Raw genomic sequence first — 24,426 nt, 5'->3', positions numbered from 1 at the left:
GGCTCGCCGCCGGTTTTGTCTCCTTGTTTTTCGAGACGACTGTGCAGTGGTTATAATCAGAATTTACCCGCATAGAACCCGCAGCCGAAATGCTATTTTTTCCGTGGCTGCGTGCAGGGTTTGGGGTTTTTGCCTTGAAGGCGTGTGTTTTTCACTGGAGTTCTGAGGCCTGGGATGTTTTTCAGAGCCATGCAAAATCGCGGAGACTGACCACGTTGCTCGTATTTTCACAGCAAGGTTGCGCGTCCAGTAAAAATCGGTGAGTTGCGTGTTGGCATAAGTGGAAAGTCCTCACGCTCGGCTACCTGTACGTCGTGTACTGAGACATCGAGTAGGAGGCCCGATGGTGGAGGTACCGATATAATGTATATACCCCCACTCTTGATCCTAAGGCAACAACTTAGTGTTGCTTCAATGCTTATGGGATCACAGGCGTCATATCGGTTTGGAGGCAGCGGGTGACCGATCCCTGGACTTTCCAGGTGGTGACATACGGTTACAGTATACCACTGAAGTCTCCATCTCCCCTTTAGTGTCTCCCCCCATTGGGGGCACTGCCAGGGGACTCGATCAAACAGGAAGTAGACAGTTTGCTGGAAAAGGACGCCATACATAAGGCTTCGACTTGAATGTGTTCGTAGTACCAAATCTACAGGTGGTGGGCGTCCAGTTCTGGACCTAGGCAGACTGAATCAGTACGTTTTCCTCGATCCGTTCTGCATGGAGACGTCATTCAGCATTCTTCTGTCCATCCACCCTTTCGACTGGCTAGCCCCACTAGACTTAAGCAGGGCCTACCTGCACATACCGGCGAGTTGCCATCTCCTTAGAGTCGCCCAGCTAGGCCAAGTATTCAAATCTTGGTGCCCCCCCCTTCGCGTTATGCACAGCCCCCTACAATCCACTGAAATGGATGGAACACGTGGTGCTGCTGTTTCACCAAGCGTCGGTACACATCAATCCGTACCTAGACGACTGGTTATTACATAACTCTCACAATGGGTTATTAGCTGAGCAAGTAAGGCTAACACAGGATTTACTTCACCAGTTGGGCTCTTTAGTAAATCAGACAAGTCCCATCCCTACCCAATACAACAGTAGGTGTTCCTGGGCATGGAGTTTGACACAGAGGTAGACTTGGTGTAGCTATTTCAAGCGTATTGCTTGGTGCTAAGCAGCCTAGCCGAACGCCTAGTCAGCGGTCCCTCAGTGTCCCTCTGAGAACTAATGCGGATCATCGGAATGATGACCTCGGTTCGAAGGGTAGTTCCCCAGGCCACATTATGCTACCACCTGGTACTACGCTTGTTGCTACAACACCAAGCTCTCCTACGAGCATTAGATAGGTGGGTATTGATCCCGGACCAAGCAAAGGAAGCCCTGCCCTGGTGGTCGTCACTGGCCAACCTCGGACAGGGGCCCTCTTGGACCCACTCGCCGCAGGTATGACTCTGGTAACAGATGCCTCCCTCCAAGTTTGGGGAGCACATCTATTGGATGAACAAGCCCAAGGTATAGGGCCCTCACATTAGTTTCGGGACCGCCATATCAACCATGCAACTCGAACTGAAAGCAGTGCACTTGGCACTACCACACTTTCTACCCGTAGTCCTGCTCCGCACAGGCAACACAACGGTGGTCACCCTCTACAAGGAGGGGGGATGCGTTCCCCACTGTTGTCAGCCCTAGCGGAGCAAATTCTCTTTTAGTGCCTAGAATACAATGTGGAGCTAACCGCACACCACCTTCCAGTGGTGAGGAACAGTCTGGCAGACACCCCATCTCCAGAACACAGAGTGGCTGATACCCCAGTGGGTAGCCTCCAGGCTGTTACGGCTGTGGGCTGGTCCAAAGATAGACATGTTTGCCGCACCCCGAATGCCAAGCTCCTGACGTACATAACACTCTTGCCAACTCCAGGAGCCTGGGCCAGGGTCGCTTTGCGGACCCTGTGAACCCACATAGATGTGTATGCCTTTTTCCCCTTCCCCCTAGTTCACCGGGCCTCGGAGAAAACTTCGACAGGTGCACACCAGAATATTGTCATAGGTCGCACCCAATTGGTCAACCAAGGCCCAGTTTCCACTTCTGTTGGAAATGCTAGTCGAAACACCAGTAGTGCTTCCAGACTTACCTACCGGACCTGCTGTCCTAACCGGACGGCGTACTACCAACGAGCCCAGCGGGTATCACTTACACGCATAGAGGCTCTCAGTAGACCTGCACATACAAAAGGTTTATCTGAGCGGGCTGCCAACGTCCTGGCTAGGGCGAACATGGATTCCACCAACGCTGTCTACATTTCTAGGTGGCAAACATACACTGATTGGTGTATCTGAAGCAGACTCCCTCGTCCACCTGTTTGATGACGTGGGTTTGTCCTACACAGCGATCGTTGGCTACAGGTCAGACTTGCCCCCCACCATTCAGAACACTTTGGGACTAGCCAATCGTCCTATTAGTAGGAGACTATTTACTGCTTTCAATATCAGAGGTCGAGACTCCGTACAAGGGAACCACCCAACTGGGATTTGTCGGTTGTGTTGTCCGCTCTAAGCAGACCGCCCTTTGAGCCTCTCCAAAGGTAGGCGTTGGCCAGAGCTGGGGCATTGTCCTTCTCGGACGATGTACCGCTGTTATGGACAATCAAGTTGTGCTAAAGACACGAATCTGGTTTCTTCCCAAAAAACAAATCCCAGGACACTATCCTCACTCGATCGTCATCCCTCTGCTGTCAAATTTTGACGGCCCGGAGGGTCAGGAGAAATTGCTTCTCTGCCCGGTTCGAGCATGGAGTTGCTACCAAAACCGTATTAGGGATTCAGGATGGGGTGCCAAGCACATGTCTTTGTGTTACGGCCCAGGCAAGCAGGATAGGCCGGCCTTCCCGACTTCCATCACCAGGTGGATTACTGTGACTGTATTAGAGGTTTATAATACTTTAACTTCCTCGACACAGAGCTTGCAGAGACACCAAGTGCGAGCAAATGTGAACCATGCGATTGCTTACTCACTAGTGCTAGCGTCAGACACCCACCTCAAACATTTTCTGAGGGCAGGCTTCTGGTAAACGCAAACGTCTTTATCAACTACTACCTAAAAGACATCCAATCCATTGAGGAGGGCCTCTTTTAGGCTGGGTCCCGCCGTAGCGGGTTAGACTTTGGTTGCTGACCCAGCCGGAACGACCTCAAGGGTCCCTGCGCATAGGAGATAAGTCAGTCTCATCATTTTTGCGGGCCGATTTCTCTACCATCAGCACCCCCTGGAAGCTTCCAGGTCTCACTTTTCGACCTATACCCTCATGCAGAACTGTTTCGGTCTTTACTTCGAAAGCATACTAACCCCTAAATTTGGTTTGGGGTTGAGCTTTCTCAGGCACACCTAACCCTGTCTCCATAGCATCATTTTTGCTTCTTGCTCTTGTGACAGCACAGGCAAGGTAAGACACCACCCTCTTTTGGGTCTTAACTAGGTGATGAGTGATTGTCGTAGAGTGTATCATCCCGGACTTGGAAAATACTTTCATCATTTTCTGTTTGCTAGGAAAACCTCCCGCCTACCAGCGTCTGACTCTGCCTACAGTTCAAAATAGTTTTTTGGACTGACCTGAGTCAATGGTGGGTAATTGAATGTGAACTTAGGCAGAGGGTTCTCCGAACCCGCCTATTCACATAGTTTATACCCACCATAGACTCCAGGTCCCACCCCAACCACCCCACTTTTTCCGTAGCGTTGGTCTAGTCTTTGGTGCAGAGAGAAAAGAACCAGAAGTGATTATCCAGCCATAATGGCGCCACCATGTGGCCTCGATCACGTGGTTCGTGACGTCAGGAAGAATCTTGGGGTCATGGGGCTTCCCCTGACCTAGATTCTATCTCTCAGTCATTGGCAGAATGCCTACAGTTCAAAATAGTCATTTTGACTGACCAGAGTCTATGGTGGGTATGAACTATATGAATAGGCGGGTTCAGAGAACCCTCTGCCTAATTTTGATTAAACTTGGTTCATAGATGCTCTGATACCTCAATGACTAATCATCACATTTCAATGAAACTTTGTACATAGATGTCATAGGACACTGCACAGTCCTGATAGTTTTAGGGTAATATCAGTACATATTAATTACCTAATTTGCATAATTAATTAATTTTCAGCTTTTGATATTTCAAGTACTAAGCATTACATTTCAATGAAACTTGGTACATAGATACTCAAGGACTATGCAGAGACCTGATTAGTTTCAGGGTAAATAATTGTGCATATTAATTACCTAATTTGCATAATTAATCGATTTTCAACTTTCACACTATCTATACTAATCATCACATTTCAATGAAACTTTGTACATGGATGCTGTAGGACAAAAGACATACCTGATTAATTGTGGGTTAAAATCTGTACATATTAATTACCTAATTTGCATAATTAACCAATTTTAAGTTATCACACTGATATCTAAACTACTAATTATTCCATTTCAATGAAACTTAGTACAAAGATGCTCTAGGACAATGTACAAAGTTTGGGGTCTAAATCTGTTCATATTAATTCCTAATTAGCATAATAATTCATAATTTTTTGGTTCTAATCACATTTCAATAAAACTTGGTACATCGATGGTCTGTTACTTTGCGCAGACCTCATTACACTCAAACCTGTTCATAATTAATTTTCAGCTTTTCCATCAATATCTCAAGTATAAGTAATTTTGAATTAATTTGTACTGTGTCTCTGATACTCTCATCACATGGGAGTTCTTTTTAAACTTTTTTTGATTTAAATTATAAATGTTTGTTCCGGGCATTGCATGTGTGCACATTGCAAGTTCTGACACATTGCATTGCACATTGCACATTGCATTTTGCCACAGAAACCATGTGACCATGTGACCTCCATCTTGCTATATCATTATTCAATATCCTCACTGTCTGTAGGAGCATGTATTTTTTTAGCTTAATGATAATACATTTAGTAACACACATGACAGTGCATTATGTTGCTATCACTTTGTCAGTATTCAATGTGGATTTCTGCTGAATGGTGAACATATTTTAAAATATATTCCATATATATAATATAAAACAATTATTCATTGATGTAATCTTTTCTTTCAGGTTCACTTCCAAAATGGGTTGTAAATAGGACCACACAATTCATAGCTCCTAGGGTAAGTGATCCTTATCTGCTAATTGTTAGGCAAATAGTACCTAACACTCATCTATCCAGTTCTTGTCAATGTCACTACTAGCAGCAGGCATGAATTATTTGTCAATACAAACAAAGATGCTGCCTGGCCAATATTAACATAAATACAGATTGGCCACTACTAATACAGATCCTGATTGGCCACTGCTAATACAGATTCTGATTAGCCACTGCTAATACAGATCATGATTGGCCACTGCTAATACAGATCATGATTGGCCACTTCTAATACAGATCATGATTGGCCACTGCTAATACAGATCATGATTGGCCACTGCTAATACAGATCATGATTGGCCACTGCTAATACAGATCATGATTAGCCACTGCTAATACAGATCATGATTAGCCACTGCTAATACAGATCATGATTGGCCACTGCTAATACAGATTCTGATTAGCAACTGCTAATACAGATCATGTTCGGCCACTGCTAATACAGATCATGATTGGCCACTGCTAATACAGATTCTGATTAGCAACTGCTAATACAGATCATGATTGGCCACTGCTAATACAGATTCTGATTAGCAACTGCTAATACAGATCATGATTAGCCACTGCTAATACAGATCCTGATTGGCCACTGCTAATACAGATCATGATTGGCCACTGCTAATACAGATCATGATTGGCCACTGCTAATACAGATCATGATTGGCCACTGCTAATACAGATCATGATTGGCCACTGCTAATACAGATCATGATTGGCCACTGCTAATACTGATCATGATTGGCCACTGCTAATACAGATCCTGATTGGCCACTGCTAATACAGATCCTGATTGGCCACTGCTAATACAGATCATGATTGGCCACTGCTAATACAGATCATGATTGGCCACTGCTAATACAGATTCTGATTAGCAACTGCTAATACAGATCATGATTAGCCACTGCTAATACAGATTCTGATTGGCAACTGCTAATACAGATCATGATTAGCAACTGCTAATACAGATCATGATTAGCCACTGCTAATACAGATTCTGATTGGCAACTGCTAATACAGATCATGATTAGCCACTGCTAATACAGATTCTGATTGGCAACTGCTAATACAGATCATGATTAGCCACTGCTAATACAGATTCTGATTAGCAACTGCTAATACAGATCCTGATTAGCCACTGCTAATACAGATTCTGATTGGCAACTGCTAATACAGATCATGATTAGCTACTGCTAATACAGATCATGATTGGCCAAGGTTAATACAGATTCTGATTGGCAACTGCTAATACAGATCCTGATTAGCCACTGCTAATACAGATTCTGATTAGCAACTGCTAATACAGATCATGATTAGCCACTGCTAATACAGATTCTGATTAGCAACTGCTAATACAGATCCTGATTGGCCACTGCTAATACAGATTCTGATTGGCAACTGCTAATACAGATCATGATTAGCTACTGCTAATACAGATTCTGATTGGCAACTGCTAATACAGATCATGTTTGGCCACTGCTAATACAGATCATGATTGGCCACTGCTAATACAGATTCTGATTGGCAACTGCTAATACAGATCATGATTAGCCACTGCTAATACAGATCATGATTGGCCAAGGTTAATACAGATTCTGATTGGCAACTGCTAATACAGATCATGATTAGCTACTGCTAATACAGATCATGATTGGCCAAGGTTAATACAGATTCTGATTGGCAACTGCTAATACTGATCATGATTGGCCACTGCTAATACAGATCATGATTGGCCACTGCTAATACAGATCATGATTGGCCACTGCTAATACAGATCATGATTGGCCACTTCTAATACAGATCATGATTGGCCACTGCTAATACAGATTCTGATTAGCAACTGCTAATACAGATCATGATTAGCCACTGCTAATACAGATTCTGATTGGCAACTGGTAATACAGATCATGATTGGCCACTGCTAATACAGATCATGATTGGCCACTGCTAATACAGATCATGATTGGCCACTTCTAATACAGATCATGATTGGCCACTTCTAATACAGATCATGATTGGCCACTGCTAATACAGATTCTGATTAGCAACTGCTAATACAGATCATGATTAGCCACTGCTAATACAGATTCTGATTGGCAACTGGTAATACAGATTCTGATTAGCAACTGCTAATGCAGATCATGATTGGCCACTGCTAATACAGATTCTGATTAGCAACTGCTAATATAGATTCTGATTAGCAACTGCTAATATAGATCATGATTAGCCACTGCTAATACAGATTCTGATTGGCAACTGCTAATACAGATCATGATTAGCCACTGCTAATACAGATTCTGATTGGCCACTGCTAATACTGATCATGATTGACCACTGCTAATACTGATCATGATTGACCACTGCTAATACTGATCATGATTGGCCACTGCTAATACAGATTCTGATTGGCCACTGCTAATACAGATTCTGATTGGCCACTGCTAATACAGATTCTGATTGGCCACTGCTAATACAGATTCTGATTGGCCACTGCTAATACAGATTCTGATTGGCCACTGCTAATACAGATTCTGATTGGCCACTGCTAATACAGATTCTGATTGGCCACTGCTAATACAGATTCCGATTGGCCACTGATAATACAGATCATGATTAGCCACTGCTGATACTGATCATGATTGGGCCACTGATAATACTTATCATGATTGGCAACTGCTAATACTGATCATGATTGGCCACTGCTAATACAGATCATGACTGGCAACTGCTAATACTGATCATGATTGGCCACTGCTAATACTAATCATGATTGGCCACTGCTAATACAGATCATGATTGGCCACTGCTAATACAGATCATGATTGGCAACAGGTAATACAGATCCTGATTGGCAACTGCTAATACAGATCATGATTGGCCACTGCTAATACAGATCATGATTAGCCACTGCTGATAATGATCATGATTGGCCACTGCTAATACAGATCATGATTAGCCACTGCTAATACAGATCATGATTAGCCACTGCTAATACAGATTCTGATTGGCCACTGCTGATACTGATCATGATTGGCCACTGCTAATACAGATTCTGATTGGCCACTGCTAATACAGATTCTGATTGGCAACTGCTAATACAGATTCTGATTAGCAACTGCTAATACAGATCATGATTGGCCACTGCTAATACAGATTCTGATTAGCAACTGCTAATACAGATCATGATTGGCCACTGCTAATACAGATCCTGATTAGCAACTGCTAATACAGATCCTGATTGGCAACTGCTAATACAGATTCTGATTAGCAACTGCTAATACTGATCATGATTGGCCACTGCTAATACAGATTCTGATTGGCAACTGCTAATACAGATTCTGATTAGCAACTGCTAATACAGATCATGATTGGCCACTGCTAATACAGATCATGATTAGCCACTGCTGATAATGATCATGATTGGCCACTGCTAATACAGATCATGATTAGCCACTGCTAATACAGATTCTGATTGGCCACTGCTGATACTGATCATGATTGGCCACTGCTAATACAGATTCTGATTGGCAACTGCTAATACAGATTCTGATTAGCAACTGCTAATACAGATCATGATTGGCCACTGCTAATACAGATTCTGATTAGCAACTGCTAATACAGATCATGATTGGCCACTGCTAATACAGATCCTGATTAGCAACTGCTAATACAGATTCTGATTAGCAACTGCTAATACTGATCATGATTGGCCACTGCTAATACAGATTCTGATTAGCAACTGCTAATACAGATCATGATTGGCCACTGCTAATACAGATCATGATTGGCCACTGCTAATATTGAAAATGATTGGCCACTGCTAATACTGATCATGTTTGGCCACTGCTAATACAGATTCTGATTAGCAACTGCTAATACAGATCATGATTGGCCACTGCTAATACAGATCCTGATTAGCAACTGCTAATACAGATCCTGATTGGCAACTGCTAATACAGATCCTGATTGGCAACTGCTAATACAGATCCTGATTGGCCACTGCTAATACAGATCCTGATTGGCCACTGCTAATACAGATCCTGATTGGCCACGGCTAATACAGATCCTGATTGGCCACTGCTAATACAGATCCTGATTGGCCACTGCTAATACAGATTCTGATTGGCCACTGCTAATACAGATCATGTTTGGCAACTGCTAATACAGATCATGTTTGGCAACTGCTAATACAGATCATGTTTGGCCACTGCTAATACAGATCATGTTTGGCAACTACTAATACAGATCATGTTTGGCCACTGCTAATACAGATCATGTTTGGCAACTGGTAATACAGATCCTGATTGGCAACTGCTAATACATATCATGATTGGCAACTGCTAATACAGATCATGATTGGCCACTGCTAATACAGATCATGTTTGGCCACTGCTAATACAGATCATGTTTGGCCACTGCTAATACAGATCATGTTTGGCCACTGCTAATACAGATTATGATTGGCCACTGCTAATACAGATCATGTTTGGCCACTGCTAATACAGATCATGTTTGGCCACTGCTAATACAGATCATGTTTGGCCACTGCTAATACAGATCATGTTTGGCCACTGCTAATACAGATCATGTTTGGCCACTGTTAATACAGATCATGTTTGGCCACTGCTAATACAGATTATGATTGGCCACTGCTAATACAGATCATGATTGGCCACTGCTAATACAGATCATGATTGGCCACTGCTAATACAGATCATGATTGGCAACTGATAATACAGATCCTGATTGGCAACTACTAATACAGATCGTGATTGGCAACTGCTGATACAGATCATGATTGGCAACTGCTAATACAGATTCTGATTGGCCACTTCTAATACAGATCATGATTGGCCACTGCTGATACTGATCATGTTTGGCCACTGCTAATACAGATTCTGATTGGCCACTGCTAATACAGATCATGATTGGCCACTGCTAATACAGATCATGTTTGGCCACTGCTAATACAGATCATGTTTGGCAACTGGTAATACAGATCCTGATTGGCAACTGCTAATACAGATCCTGATTGGCAACTGCTAATACAGATTCTGATTGGCAACTGCTAATACAGATTCTGATTGGCAACTGCTAATACAGATTCTGATTGGAAACTGCTTATACAGATCATGATTGGCCACTGCTAATACAGATCATGATTGGCCACTGCTAATACAGATCATGATTGGCCACTGCTAATACAGATCATGATTGGCCACTGCTAATACAGATCATGATTGGCCACTGCTAATACAGATCATGATTGGCCACTGCTAATACAGATCATGATTGGCCACTGCTAATACTGATCATGATTGGCAACTGCTAATACAGATCATGATTGGCCACTGCTAATACAGATCATGATTAGCAACTGCTAATACAGATCATGATTAGCCACTGCTAATGCAGATTCTGATTGGCAACTGCTAATACAGATCATGATTAGCCACTGCTAATGCAGATTCTGATTGGCAACTGCTAATACAGATCATGATTAGCCACTGCTAATACAGATCATGATTAGCCACTGCTAATACAGATTCTGATTGGCCACTGCTAATACTGATCATGATTGGCCACTGCTAATACTGATCATGATTGGCCACTGCTAATACAGATTCTGATTGGCAACTGCTAATACAGATCATGATTAGCCACTGCTAATACAGATCATGATTGGCCACTGATAATACTTATCATGATTTGCCACTGCTAATACAGATCATGATTGGCAACTGCTAATACTGATCATGATTGGCAACTGCTAATACTGATCATGATTGGCAACTACTAATACAGATCATGATTGGCCACTGATAATACTTATCATGATTTGCCACTGCTAATACTGATCATGATTGGCAACTCCTAATACTGATCATGATTGGCAACTGCTAATACAGATTCTGATTAGCAACTGCTAATACTAATCATGATTGGCCACCGCTAATACAGATCATGATTGGCCACTGCTAATACTGATCATGTTTGGCCACTGCTAATACAGATCATGATTGGCCCCTACTGATACTGATCATGATTGGCCACTGCTAATACAGATCATGATTGGCCCCTACTGATACTGATCATGATTGGCCACCGCTAATACAGATCATGATTGGCCACTGCTAATACAGATCATGTTTGGCCACTGCTAATACTGATCATGATTGGCCCCTACTGATACTGATCATGATTGGCCACCGCTAATACAGATCATGATTGGCCACTGCTAATACAGATCATGTTTGGCCACTGCTAATACTGATCATGATTGGCCACTGCTAATACAGATCATGATTGGCCACTGCTGATACTGATCATGATTGGCCACTGCTGATACTGATCATGTTTGGCCACTGCTAATACTGATCATGATTGGCCACTGCTGATACTGATCATGTTTGGCCACTGCTAATACTGATCATGATTGGCCCCTACTGATACTGATCATGATTGGCCACCGCTAATACAGATCATGATTGGCCACTGCTAATACTGATCATGATTGGCCACTGCTAATACAGATCATGATTGGCCACTGCTAATACAGATCATGATTGGCCACGGCTAATACAGATCCTGATTGGCAACTGCTAATACAGATCATGATTAGCCACTGCTAATACAGATCCTGATTGGCCACTGCTAATACAGATCATGATTTGCCACTGATAATACAGATCATGATTGGCCACTGCTAATACAGATTCTGATTAGCAACTGCTAATACAGATCATGATTGGCCACTGCTAATACAGATCATGATTGGCCACTGCTAATACAGATTCTGATTAGCAACTGCTAATACAGATCCGGATTAGCCACTGCTAATACAGATCCTGATTGGCCACTGATAATACAGATCCTGATTGGCCACTGATAATACAGATCATGATTGGCCACTGCTAATACAGATTCTGATTAGCAACTGCTAATACAGATCATGATTAGCCACTGCTAATACAGATCCTGATTGGCCACTGCTAATACAGATCCTGATTGGCCACTGCTAATACAGATCATGATTGGCCACTGCTAATACAAATCCTGATTGGCCACTGCTAATACAGATCCTGATTGTCCACTGCTAATACAGATCATAATTGGCCACTGCTAATACAGATCATGATTAGCCACTGCTAATACAGATCCTGATTGGCAACTGCTAATACAGATCATGTTTGGCAACTGCTAATACAGATCCTGATTGGCCACTGCTAATACAGATCATGAATGGCCACTGCTAATACAGATCATGATTAGCCACTGCTAATACAGATCCTGATTGGCCACTGCTAATACAGATCCTGATTGCCCACTGCTAATACAGATCATGATTGGCAACTGCTAATACAGATCATGATTGGCAACTGCTAATACAGATCATGATTGGCAACTGCTAATACAGATCATGATTAGCCACTGCTAATACAGATCCTGATTGGCCACTGCTAATACAGATCCTGATTGGCCACTGCTAATACAGATCCTGATTGGCCACTGCTAATACAGACCCTGATTGGCCACTGCTAATACAGATCATGATTGGCCACCGCTAATACAGATCATGATTGGCCCCTACTGATACTGATCATGATTGGCCACCGCTAATACAGATCATGATTGGCAACTGCTAATACAGATCATGATTGGCAACTGCTAATACAGATCATGATTGGCAACTGCTAATACAGATCATGATTAGCCACTGCTAATACAGATCCTGATTGGCCACTGCTAATACAGATCATGATTGGCCACTGCTAATACAGATCATGATTGGCCACTGCTAATACAGATTCTGATTAGCAACTGCTAATACAGATCATGATTGGCCACTGCTAATACAGATTCTGATTAGCAACTGCTAATACAGATCATGATTAGCCACTGCTAATACAGATTCTGATTGGCAACTGCTAATACAGATCATGATTAGCAACTGCTAATACAGATCATGATTAGCCACTGCTAATACAGATTCTGATTAGCAACTGCTAATACAGATTCTGATTAGCAACTGCTAATACAGATCCTGATTAGCAACTGCTAATACAGATTCTGATTAGCAACTGCTAATACAGATCCTGATTAGCCACTGCTAATACAGATTCTGATTAGCAACTGCTAATACAGATCCTGATTGGCCACTGCTAATACAGATAATAATAATAATAATAACTTTATTTAATTAAGCGCAACAATTCCAACATATGAAGATCAAAGGCGCTGATACAATAAACAATCAGTCAAATATTAAAAGCACATTTAAATAAGTGCGTTTTCAGTCTGGATTTAAAAATGTCTACTGAAGGACTAGAACGAACAGACAGAGGTAATTCATTAAAAAGTTTAGGACCTAAATTTTCAAAAGCACGGTCTTTGTATAACACCTTGGACTTTTTACTACACACCTGACGAGTTTTAATAAGAAACTTTGATTCAGATCTTAAACTACGACTAGGTACATAAAATTCGATTAATTCACATAGATAATTTGGGGCAAAACCATACAAAGATTTGTACACTAGTAAAAGTAATTTGAAATTGATTCTTTGTACAACTGGTAACCAATGAAGTTTAATAAAAATGTCTGTAATGTGGTCATATTTTCGAGCACGAGTGACAAGGCGGGCTGCTGCATTTTGTACACGAATAAGAGGTTTTATCTTAGTTACAGGGAGACCAGACAATAATGAATTACAGCTGTCTAAGCGAGAAGATATGAATGCATGTACCAACTTTTCAGTATCAGATTGGGATAATGATTTACGAATACGATTAATATTTCTTAGATGGGAATATCCAGATCTACAAATAGTAGAAATGTGTGTTTCCATAGATAGCTGCGAATCAAACAAGACACCTAAGTTTCTAGCACTTGACGAAGCACTAACCAATTCTTCACCAATTGCGATACTAGACAAAGGACACGAGTCTTGTGAGAATCTCCGAGACGACATGCACACAAATTCAGTTTTCGACACATTCAAAAGTAGGAAATTACAAGACATCCAATCGCTAACGTCTTGAATACATGTCTGAAGTATCACCCGGGCGCGAATTTGATCATCTTCAGAAACCGATAAATAAATCTGTGTGTCATCGGCGTAAAAATGATATTTTACGCCGTGACGTCGCAATAACTCGCCCAATGGACGCATGTACATTGAGAACAATAATGGCCCTAAGACGGAGCCCTGTGGAACACCGGTTTCTAATATAGACGTCATATCAGAAAATACATTTCCAATTTTCACTTTTTGAATGCGGTTACTCAAATACGACTCAAACCATTTGATGATGAGACCATTTAAACCAAAATTTGATCTCAACCTATCGATGAGAATCCTGTGATTCACAGTATCAAAAGCGGCTGAAAGATCCAAAAGTACGAGAGCAACTGAATTCTTAGAATTATCAATACTGCATAGTACATCGTTAGCGACCCGCAAAAGAGCCGTTTCAGTGCTATGTGCGGTCCGATACGCTGATTGAAACTCTTCATACAACGAATAATTCTCTAAATGTTGTTTCACTCTGGATGCAACGACACGTTCAAGGACTTTAGATATAAAAGACAAATTAGAAATCGGTCGATAATTTTTCAGCATGTTTGAATCCAACGATGCTTTCTTGAGCAGAGGTTTAATCAGCGCACATTTCATTTTCTCAGGAACACTTCCAGTGCGAAGTGATTCATTTATGATATCTGTTATAGGTGAAAGCAGGATAGAAAGGATCTTTTCATCTTTTAATATATTAGTGGGTAAACAGTCCAAATCGCACGAAACCGACGACGATTTTTTTATAATTTTAATTATTTCATCCTCCGTGGCTGGTTCAAAACATTTCAATTCATCACCAGAGAACTTGTGCAGTTCGTTAAAACGGTTTCCATTCAATAAATTTAGATTTAGTCCTTGATTGATTTTCTTAATCTTATCCACGAAAAACATGCTAAAACGATTCGCTAAATTTATTTTGTTATCGTGAATCGGCAACGCATTCAAATTATTTGTCGAGCCTAGAAGACCATTTACGATGGAAAACAGTTTTCTTTGGTCACCATTACAATCCGCGATCTTATCAGCGAAATAACTCCTACGTGATACATCAATAAGATCATTAACTTTATTTCGTTTAGATTTGTAGATTTGGCGATGGACCGTTAAACCAGTTCGCCGCCACGTCCGTTCAGCTTTACGGCGTTCAGTGCGGGCGTGGTAAATATCAACATTTATCCACGGCTCGGCCACACGAACGTGAACAGTCTTCTCAGTCATGGGGGCATGTTTGTCAAGCGTTTGTCAGATCCTGATTGGCCACTGCTAATACAGATTCTGATTGGCAACTGCTAATACAGATCATGTTTGGCCACTGCTAATACAGATCATGATTGGCCACTGCTAATACAGATCATGATTGGCCACTGCTAATACAGATCATGATTGGCCACTGCTAATACAGATCATGATTGGCCACTGCTAATACAGATCATGATTGGCCACTGCTAATACTGATCATGATTGGCAACTGCTAATACAGATCATGATTGGCCACTGCTAATACAGATTCTGATTAGCAACTGCTAATACAGATTCTGATTGGCCACTGCTAATACTGATCATGATTGGCCACTGCTAATACTGATCATGATTGGCCACTGCTAATACTGATCATGATTGGCCACTGCTAATACAGATTCTGATTGGCAACTGCTAATACAGATCATGATTAGCCACTGCTAATACAGATCATGATTGGCCACTGATAATACTTATCATGATTTGCCACTGCTAATACAGATCATGATTGGCAACTGCTAATACTGATCATGATTGGCAACTGCTAATACTGATCATGATTGGCAACTACTAATACAGATCATGATTGGCCACTGATAATACTTATCATGATTTGCCACTGCTAATACTGATCATGATTGGCAACTCCTAATACTGATCATGATTGGCAACTGCTAATACAGATTCTGATTAGCAACTGCTAATACTAATCATGATTGGCCACCGCTAATACAGATCATGATTGGCCACTGCTAATACTGATCATGTTTGGCCACTGCTAATACAGATCATGATTGGCCCCTACTGATACTGATCATGATTGGCCACTGCTAATACAGATCATGATTGGCCCCTACTGATACAGATCATGATTGGCCCCTACTGATACTGATCATGATTGGCCACCGCTAATACAGATCATGATTGGCCACTGCTAATACAGATCATGTTTGGCCACTGCTAATACTGATCATGATTGGCCCCTACTGATACTGATCATGATTGGCCACCGCTAATACAGATCATGATTGGCCACTGCTAATACAGATCATGTTTGGCCACTGCTAATACAGATCATGATTGGCCACTGCTGATACTGATCATGATTGGCCACTGCTGATACTGATCATGTTTGGCCACTGCTAATACTGATCATGATTGGCCACTGCTGATACTGATCATGTTTGGCCACTGCTAATACTGATCATGATTGGCCCCTACTGATACTGATCATGATTGGCCACCGCTAATACAGATCATGATTGGCCACTGCTAATACAGATCATGTTTGGCCACTGCTAATACTGATCATGATTGGCCACTGCTAATACAGATCATGATTGGCCACTGCTAATACAGATCATGATTGGCCACGGCTAATACAGATCCTGATTGGCAACTGCTAATACAGATCATGATTAGCCACTGCTAATACAGATCCTGATTGGCCACTGCTAATACAGATCATGATTTGCCACTGATAATACAGATCATGATTGGCCACTGCTAATACAGATCCTGATTAGCAACTGCTAATACAGATCATGATTGGCCACTGCTAATACAGATCATGATTGGCCACTGCTAATACAGATTCTGATTAGCAACTGCTAATACAGATCCTGATTAGCCACTGCTAATACAGATCCTGATTGGCCACTGATAATACAGATCCTGATTGGCCACTGATAATACAGATCATGATTGGCCACTGCTAATACAGATTCTGATTAGCAACTGCTAATACAGATCATGATTAGCAACTGCTAATACAGATCATGATTAGCCACTGCTAATACAGATCCTGATTGGCCACTGCTAATACAGATCCTGATTGGCCACTGCTAATACAGATCATGATTGGCCACTGCTAATACAAATCCTGATTGGCCACTGCTAATACAGATCCTGATTGTCCACTGCTAATACAGATCATAATTGGCCACTGCTAATACAGATCATGATTAGCCATTTCTAATACAGATCCTGATTGGCAACTGCTAATACAGATCATGTTTGGCCACTGCTAACACAGATTCTGATTGGCAACTGCTAATACAGATCCTGATTGGCCACTGCTAATACAGATCATGAATGGCCACTGCTAATACAGATCATGATTAGCCACTGCTAATACAGATCCTGATTGGCCACTGCTAATACAGATCCTGATTGCCCACTGCTAATACAGATCATGATTGGCAACTGCTAATACAGATCATGATTGGCAACTGCTAATACAGATCATGATTGGCAACTGCTAATACAGATCATGATTAGCCACTGCTAATACAGATCCTGATTGGCCACTGCTAATACAGATCCTGATTGGCCACTGCTAATACAGATCCTGATTGGCCACTGCTAATACAGACCCTGATTGGCCACTGCTAATACAGATCATGATTGGCCACTGCTAATACAGATTCTAATTAGCAACTGCTAATACAGATCATGATTAGCCACTGCTAATACAGATTCTGATTGGCAACTGCTAATACAGATCATGATTAGCAACTGCTAATACAGATCATGATTAGCCACTGCTAATACAGATTCTGATTAGCAACTGCTAATACAGATCCTGATTAGCAACTGCTAATACAGATCCTGATTAGCCACTGCTAATACAGATTCTGATTAGCAACTGCTAATACAGATCCTGATTAGCCACTGCTAATACAGATTCTGATTAGCAACTGCTAATACAGATCCTGATTGGCCACTGCTAATACAGATTCTGATTGGCAACTGCTAATACAGATCATGTTTGGCCACTGCTAATACAGATCATGATTGGCCACTGCTAATACAGATTCTGATTGGCAACTGCTAATACAGATCATGATTAGCTACTGCTAATACAGATCATGATTGGCCAAGGTTAATACAGATTCTGATTGGCAACTGCTAATACAGATCATGATTGGCCAAGGTTAATACAGATTCTGATTGGCAACTGCTAATACTGATCATGATTGGCCACTGCTAATACAGATCATGATTGGCCACTGCTAATACAGATCATGATTGGCCACTGCTAATACTGATCATGATTGGCCACTGCTAATACAGATCATGATTGGCCACTTCTAATACAGATCATGATTGGCCACTGCTAATACAGATTCTGATTAGCAACTGCTAATACAGATCATGATTAGCCACTGGTAATACAGATCATGATTGGCCACTGCTAATACAGATCATGATTGGCCACTGCTAATACAGATCATGATTGGCCACTTCTAATACAGATCATGATTGGCCACTTCTAATACAGATCATGATTGGCCACTGCTAATACAGATTCTGATTAGCAACTGCTAATACAGATCATGATTAGCCACTGCTAATACAGATTCTGATTGGCAACTGGTAATACAGATTCTGATTAGCAACTGCTAATACAGATCATGATTGGCCACTGCTAATACAGATTCTGATTAGCAACTGCTAATATAGATTCTGATTAGCAACTGCTAATATAGATCATGATTAGCCACTGCTAATACAGATTCTGATTGGCAACTGCTAATACAGATCATGATTGGCCACTGCTAATACAGATTCTGATTGGCCACTGCTAATACTGATCATGATTGGCCACTGCTAATACTGATCATGATTGACCACTGCTAATACTGATCATGATTGGCCACTGCTAATACATATTCTGATTGGCCACTGCTAATACAGATTCTGATTGGCCACTGCTAATACAGATTCTGATTGGCCACTGCTAATACAGATTCTGATTGGCCACTGATAATACAGATCATGATTAGCCACTGCTGATACTGATCATGATTGGGCCACTGATAATACTTATCATGATTGGCCACTGCTAATACTGATCATGATTGGCAACTGCTAATACTGTTCATGATTGGCCACTGCTAATACAGATCATGATTGGCAACTGCTAATACTGATCATGATTGGCCACTGCTAATACAGATCATGATTGGCCACTGCTAATACTAATCATGATTGGCCACTGCTAATACAGATCATGATTGGCCACTGCTAATACAGATCATGATTGGCAACAGGTAATACAGATCCTGATTGGCAACTGCTAATACAGATCATGATTGGCCACTGCTAATACAGATCATGATTAGCCACTGCTGATAATGATCATGATTGGCCACTGCTAATACAGATCATGATTAGCCACTGCTAATACAGATTCTGATTGGCCACTGCTGATACTGATCATGATTGGCCACTGCTAATACAGATTCTGATTAGCAACTGCTAATACAGATCATGATTGGCCACTGCTAATACAGATCATGATTGGCAACTGCTAATACTGATCATGATTGGCCACTGCTAATACAGATCATGATTGGCCACTGCTAATACTAATCATGATTGGCCACTGCTAATACAGATCATGATTGGCCACTGCTAATACAGATCATGATTGGCAACAGGTAATACAGATCCTGATTGGCAACTGCTAATACAGATCATGATTGGCCACTGCTAATACAGATCATGATTAGCCACTGCTGATAATGATCATGATTGGCCACTGCTAATACAGATCATGATTAGCCACTGCTAATACAGATTCTGATTGGCCACTGCTGATACTGATCATGATTGGCCACTGCTAATACAGATTCTGATTAGCAACTGCTAATACAGATCATGATTGGCCACTGCTAATACAGATTCTGATTAGCAACTGCTAATACAGATCATGATTGGCCACTGCTAATACAGATCATGATTGGCCACTGCTAATACAGATCCTGATTAGCAACTGCTAATACAGATCCTGATTGGCAACTGCTAATACAGATTCTGATTAGCAACTGCTAATACTGATCATGATTGGCCACTGCTAATACAGATTCTGATTAGCAACTGCTAATACAGATCATGATTGGCCACTGCTAATACAGATCATGATTGGCCACTGCTAATATTGAAAATGATTGGCCACTGCTAATACTGATCATGTTTGGCCACTGCTAATACAGATTCTGATTAGCAACTGCTAATACAGATCATGATTGGCCACTGCTAATACAGATCCTGATTAGCAACTGCTAATACAGATCCTGAGTGGAACTGCTAATACAGATCCTGATTGGCCACTGCTAATACAGATCCTGATTGGCCACGGCTAATACAGATCCTGATTGGCCACTGCTAATACAGATCATGTTTGGCCACTGCTAATACAGATCATGTTTGGCCACTGCTAATACAGATCATGATTGGCCACTGCTAATACAGATCATGTTTGGCCACTGCTAATACAGATCATGTTTGGCCACTGCTAATACAGATCATGTTTGGCCACTGCTAATACAGATCATGTTTGGCCACTGCTAATACAGATCATGTTTGGCCACTGCTAATACAGATCATGTTTGGCCACTGCTAATACAGATCATGTTTGGCCACTGCTAATACAGATTATGATTGGCCACTGCTAATACAGATCATGATTAGCCACTGCTAATACAGATCATGATTGGCCACTGCTAATACAGATCATGTTTGGCAACTGGTAATACAGATCCTGATTGGCAACTTGTAATACAGATCCTGATTAGCCACTGCTAATACAGATCATGATTGGCCACTGCTAATACAGATCATGTTTGGCCACTGCTAATACAGATCTTGATTGGCCACTTCTAATACAGATCATGTTTGGCCACTGCTAATACAGATCCTGATTGGCAACTGATAATACAGATCCTGATTGGCAACTACTAATACAGATCGTGATTGGCAACTGCTGATACAGATCATGATTGGCAACTGCTAATACAGATTCTGATTGGCTACTTCTAATACAGATCATGATTGGCCACTGCTGATACTGATCATGTTTGGCCACTGCTAATACAGATTCTGATTGGCCACTGCTAATACAGATCATGTTTGGCCACTGCTAATACAGATCATGTTTGGCAACTAGTAATACAGATCCTGATTGGCAACTGGTAATACAGATCCTGATTGGCAACTGCTAATACAGATCCTGATTGGCAACTGCTAATACAGATCATGATTGGCAACTGCTAATACAGATTCTGATTGGAAACTGCTTATACAGATCATGATTGGCCACTTCTAATTCAGATCATGATTGGCCACTGCTAATACAGATCATGATTGGCCACTGCTAATACAGATCATGATTGGCCACTGCTAATACATATCATGATTGGCCACTGCTAATACAGATCATGATTGGCCACTGCTAATACATATCATGATTGGCCACTGCTAATACAGATCATGATTGGCCACTGCTAATACAGATCATGATTGGCCACTGCTAATACTGATCATGATTGGCCACTGCTAATACAGATCATGATTGGCCACTGCTAATACAGATTCTGATTAGCAACTGCTAATACAGATCATGATTAGCCACTGCTAATGCAGATTCTGATTGGCAACTGCTAATACAGATCATGATTAGCCACTGCTAATGCAGATTCTGATTGGCAACTGCTAATACAGATCATGATTAGCCACTGCTAATACAGATCATGATTAGCCACTGCTAATACAGATTCTGATTGGCCACTGCTAATACTGATCATGATTGGCCACTGCTAATACAGATCATGATTGGCCACTGATAATACTGATCATGATTTGCCACTGATAATACTGATCATGATTTGCCACTGCTAATACAGATCATGATTGGCAACTGCTAATACTGATCATGATTGGCAACTGCTAATACTGATCATGATTGGCAACTACTAATACAGATCATGATTGGCCACTGCTAATACAGATCCTGATTGGCAACTTGTAATACAGATCCTGATTAGCCACTGCTAATACAGATCATGATTGGCAACTGCTAATACAGATCATGATTGGCCACTGCTAATACAGATCATGTTTGGCCACTGCTAATACAGATCATGTTTGGCCACTGCTAATACAGATCATGTTTGGCCACTGCTAATACAGATCATGTTTGGCCACTGCTAATACAGATCTTGATTGGCCACTTCTAATACAGATCATGTTTGGCCACTGCTAATACAGATCATGATTGGCAACTGCTAATACAGATTCTGATTGGCCACTTCTAATACAGATCATGATTGGCCACTGCTGATACTGATCATGTTTGGCCACTGCTAATACAGATTCTGATTGGCCACTGCTAATACAGATCATGATTGGCCACTGCTAATACAGATCATGTTTGGCCACTGCTAATACAGATCATGTTTGGCAACTGGTAATACAGATCCTGATTGGCAACTGGTAATACAGATCCTGATTGGCAACTGCTAATACAGATCCTGATTGGCAACTGGTAATACAGATCCTGATTGGCAACTGCTAATACAGATCCTGATTGGCAACTGCTAATACAGATCATGATTGGCAACTGCTAATACAGATTCTGATTGGAAACTGCTTATACAGATCATGATTGGCCACTTCTAATTCAGATCATGATTGGCCACTGCTAATACAGATCATGATTGGCCACTGCTAATACAGATCATGATTGGCCACTGCTAATACAGATCATGATTGGCCACTGCTAATACAGATCATGATTGGCCACTGCTAATACAGATCATGATTGGCCACTGCTAATACAGATCATGATTGGCCACTGCTAATACATATCATGATTGGCCACTGCTAATACAGATCATGATTGGCCACTGCTAATACAGATCATGATTGGCCACTGCTAATACTGATCATGATTGGCCACTGCTAATACTGATCATGATTGGCCACTGCTAATACTGATCATGATTGGCCACTGCTAATACAGATCATGATTGGCCACTGCTAATACAGATTCTGATTAGCAACTGCTAATACAGATCATGATTAGCCACTGCTAATGCAGATTCTGATTGGCAACTGCTAATACAGATCATGATTAGCCACTGCTAATGCAGATTCTGATTGGCAACTGCTAATACAGATCATGATTAGCCACTGCTAATACAGATCATGATTAGCCACTGCTAATACAGATTCTGATTGGCCACTGCTAATACTGATCATGATTGGCCACTGCTAATACTGATCATGATTGGCCACTGCTAATACAGATTCTGATTGGCAACTGCTAATACAGATCATGATTAGCCACTGCTAATACAGATCATGATTGGCCACTGACAATACTGATCATGATTTGCCACTGCTAATACAGATCATGATTGGCAACTGCTAATACTGATCATGATTGGCAACTGCTAATACTGATCATGATTGGCAACTACTAATACAGATCATGATTGGCCACTGCTAATACAGATTCTGATTAGCAACTGCTAATACTAATCATGATTGGCCACCGCTAATACAGATCATGATTGGCCACTGCTAATACTGATCATGTTTGGCCACTGCTAATACAGATCATGATTGGCCCCTACTGATACTGATCATGATTGGCCACTGCTAATACAGATCATGATTGGCCCCTACTGATACTGATCATGATTGGCCACCGCTAATACAGATCATGATTGGCCACTGCTAATACAGATCATGTTTGGCCACTGCTAATACTGATCATGATTGGCCCCTACTGATACTGATCATGATTGGCCACTGCTAATACAGATCATGTTTGGCCACTGCTAATACTGATCATGATTGGCCACTGCTAATACAGATCATGATTGGCCACTGCTGATACTGATCATGATTGGCCACTGCTGATACTGATCATGTTTGGCCACTGCTAATACTGATCATGATTGGCCACTGCTGATACTGATCATGTTTGGCCACTGCTAATACTGATCATGATTGGCCACTGCTGATACTGATCATGATTGGCCCCTACTGATACTGATCATGATTGGCCACCGCTAATACAGATCATGATTGGCCACTGCTAATACAGATCATGTTT

The 24,426-nt window shown here is 41.5% G+C and overlaps 1 protein-coding gene across 1 annotated transcript in view; it reads left to right on the top strand.

Annotated features, from left to right (window-relative positions):
- Window positions 1-24,426, top strand: part of LOC144362329 (START domain-containing protein 10-like) — a 144,659-nt gene that overhangs the window by 88,731 nt on the left and 31,502 nt on the right. Inside the window, exon 5 of the mRNA XM_085498185.1 lies at window positions 5,118-5,170. Coding sequence (XP_085354311.1) covers window positions 5,118-5,170 — 53 coding nt within the window. The remainder of the gene's footprint in view (window positions 1-5,117; window positions 5,171-24,426) is intronic.

The sequence above is a fragment of the Saccoglossus kowalevskii genome, chromosome 4 (genome assembly GCF_978046115.1).
Source record: "Saccoglossus kowalevskii chromosome 4, keSacKowa6.1, whole genome shotgun sequence".
Taxonomy (NCBI): Eukaryota; Metazoa; Hemichordata; class Enteropneusta; family Harrimaniidae; genus Saccoglossus; species Saccoglossus kowalevskii.
Note: the sequence above shows the minus strand (reverse complement) of the source record. Positions and strands in the feature narration are given on the sequence as shown.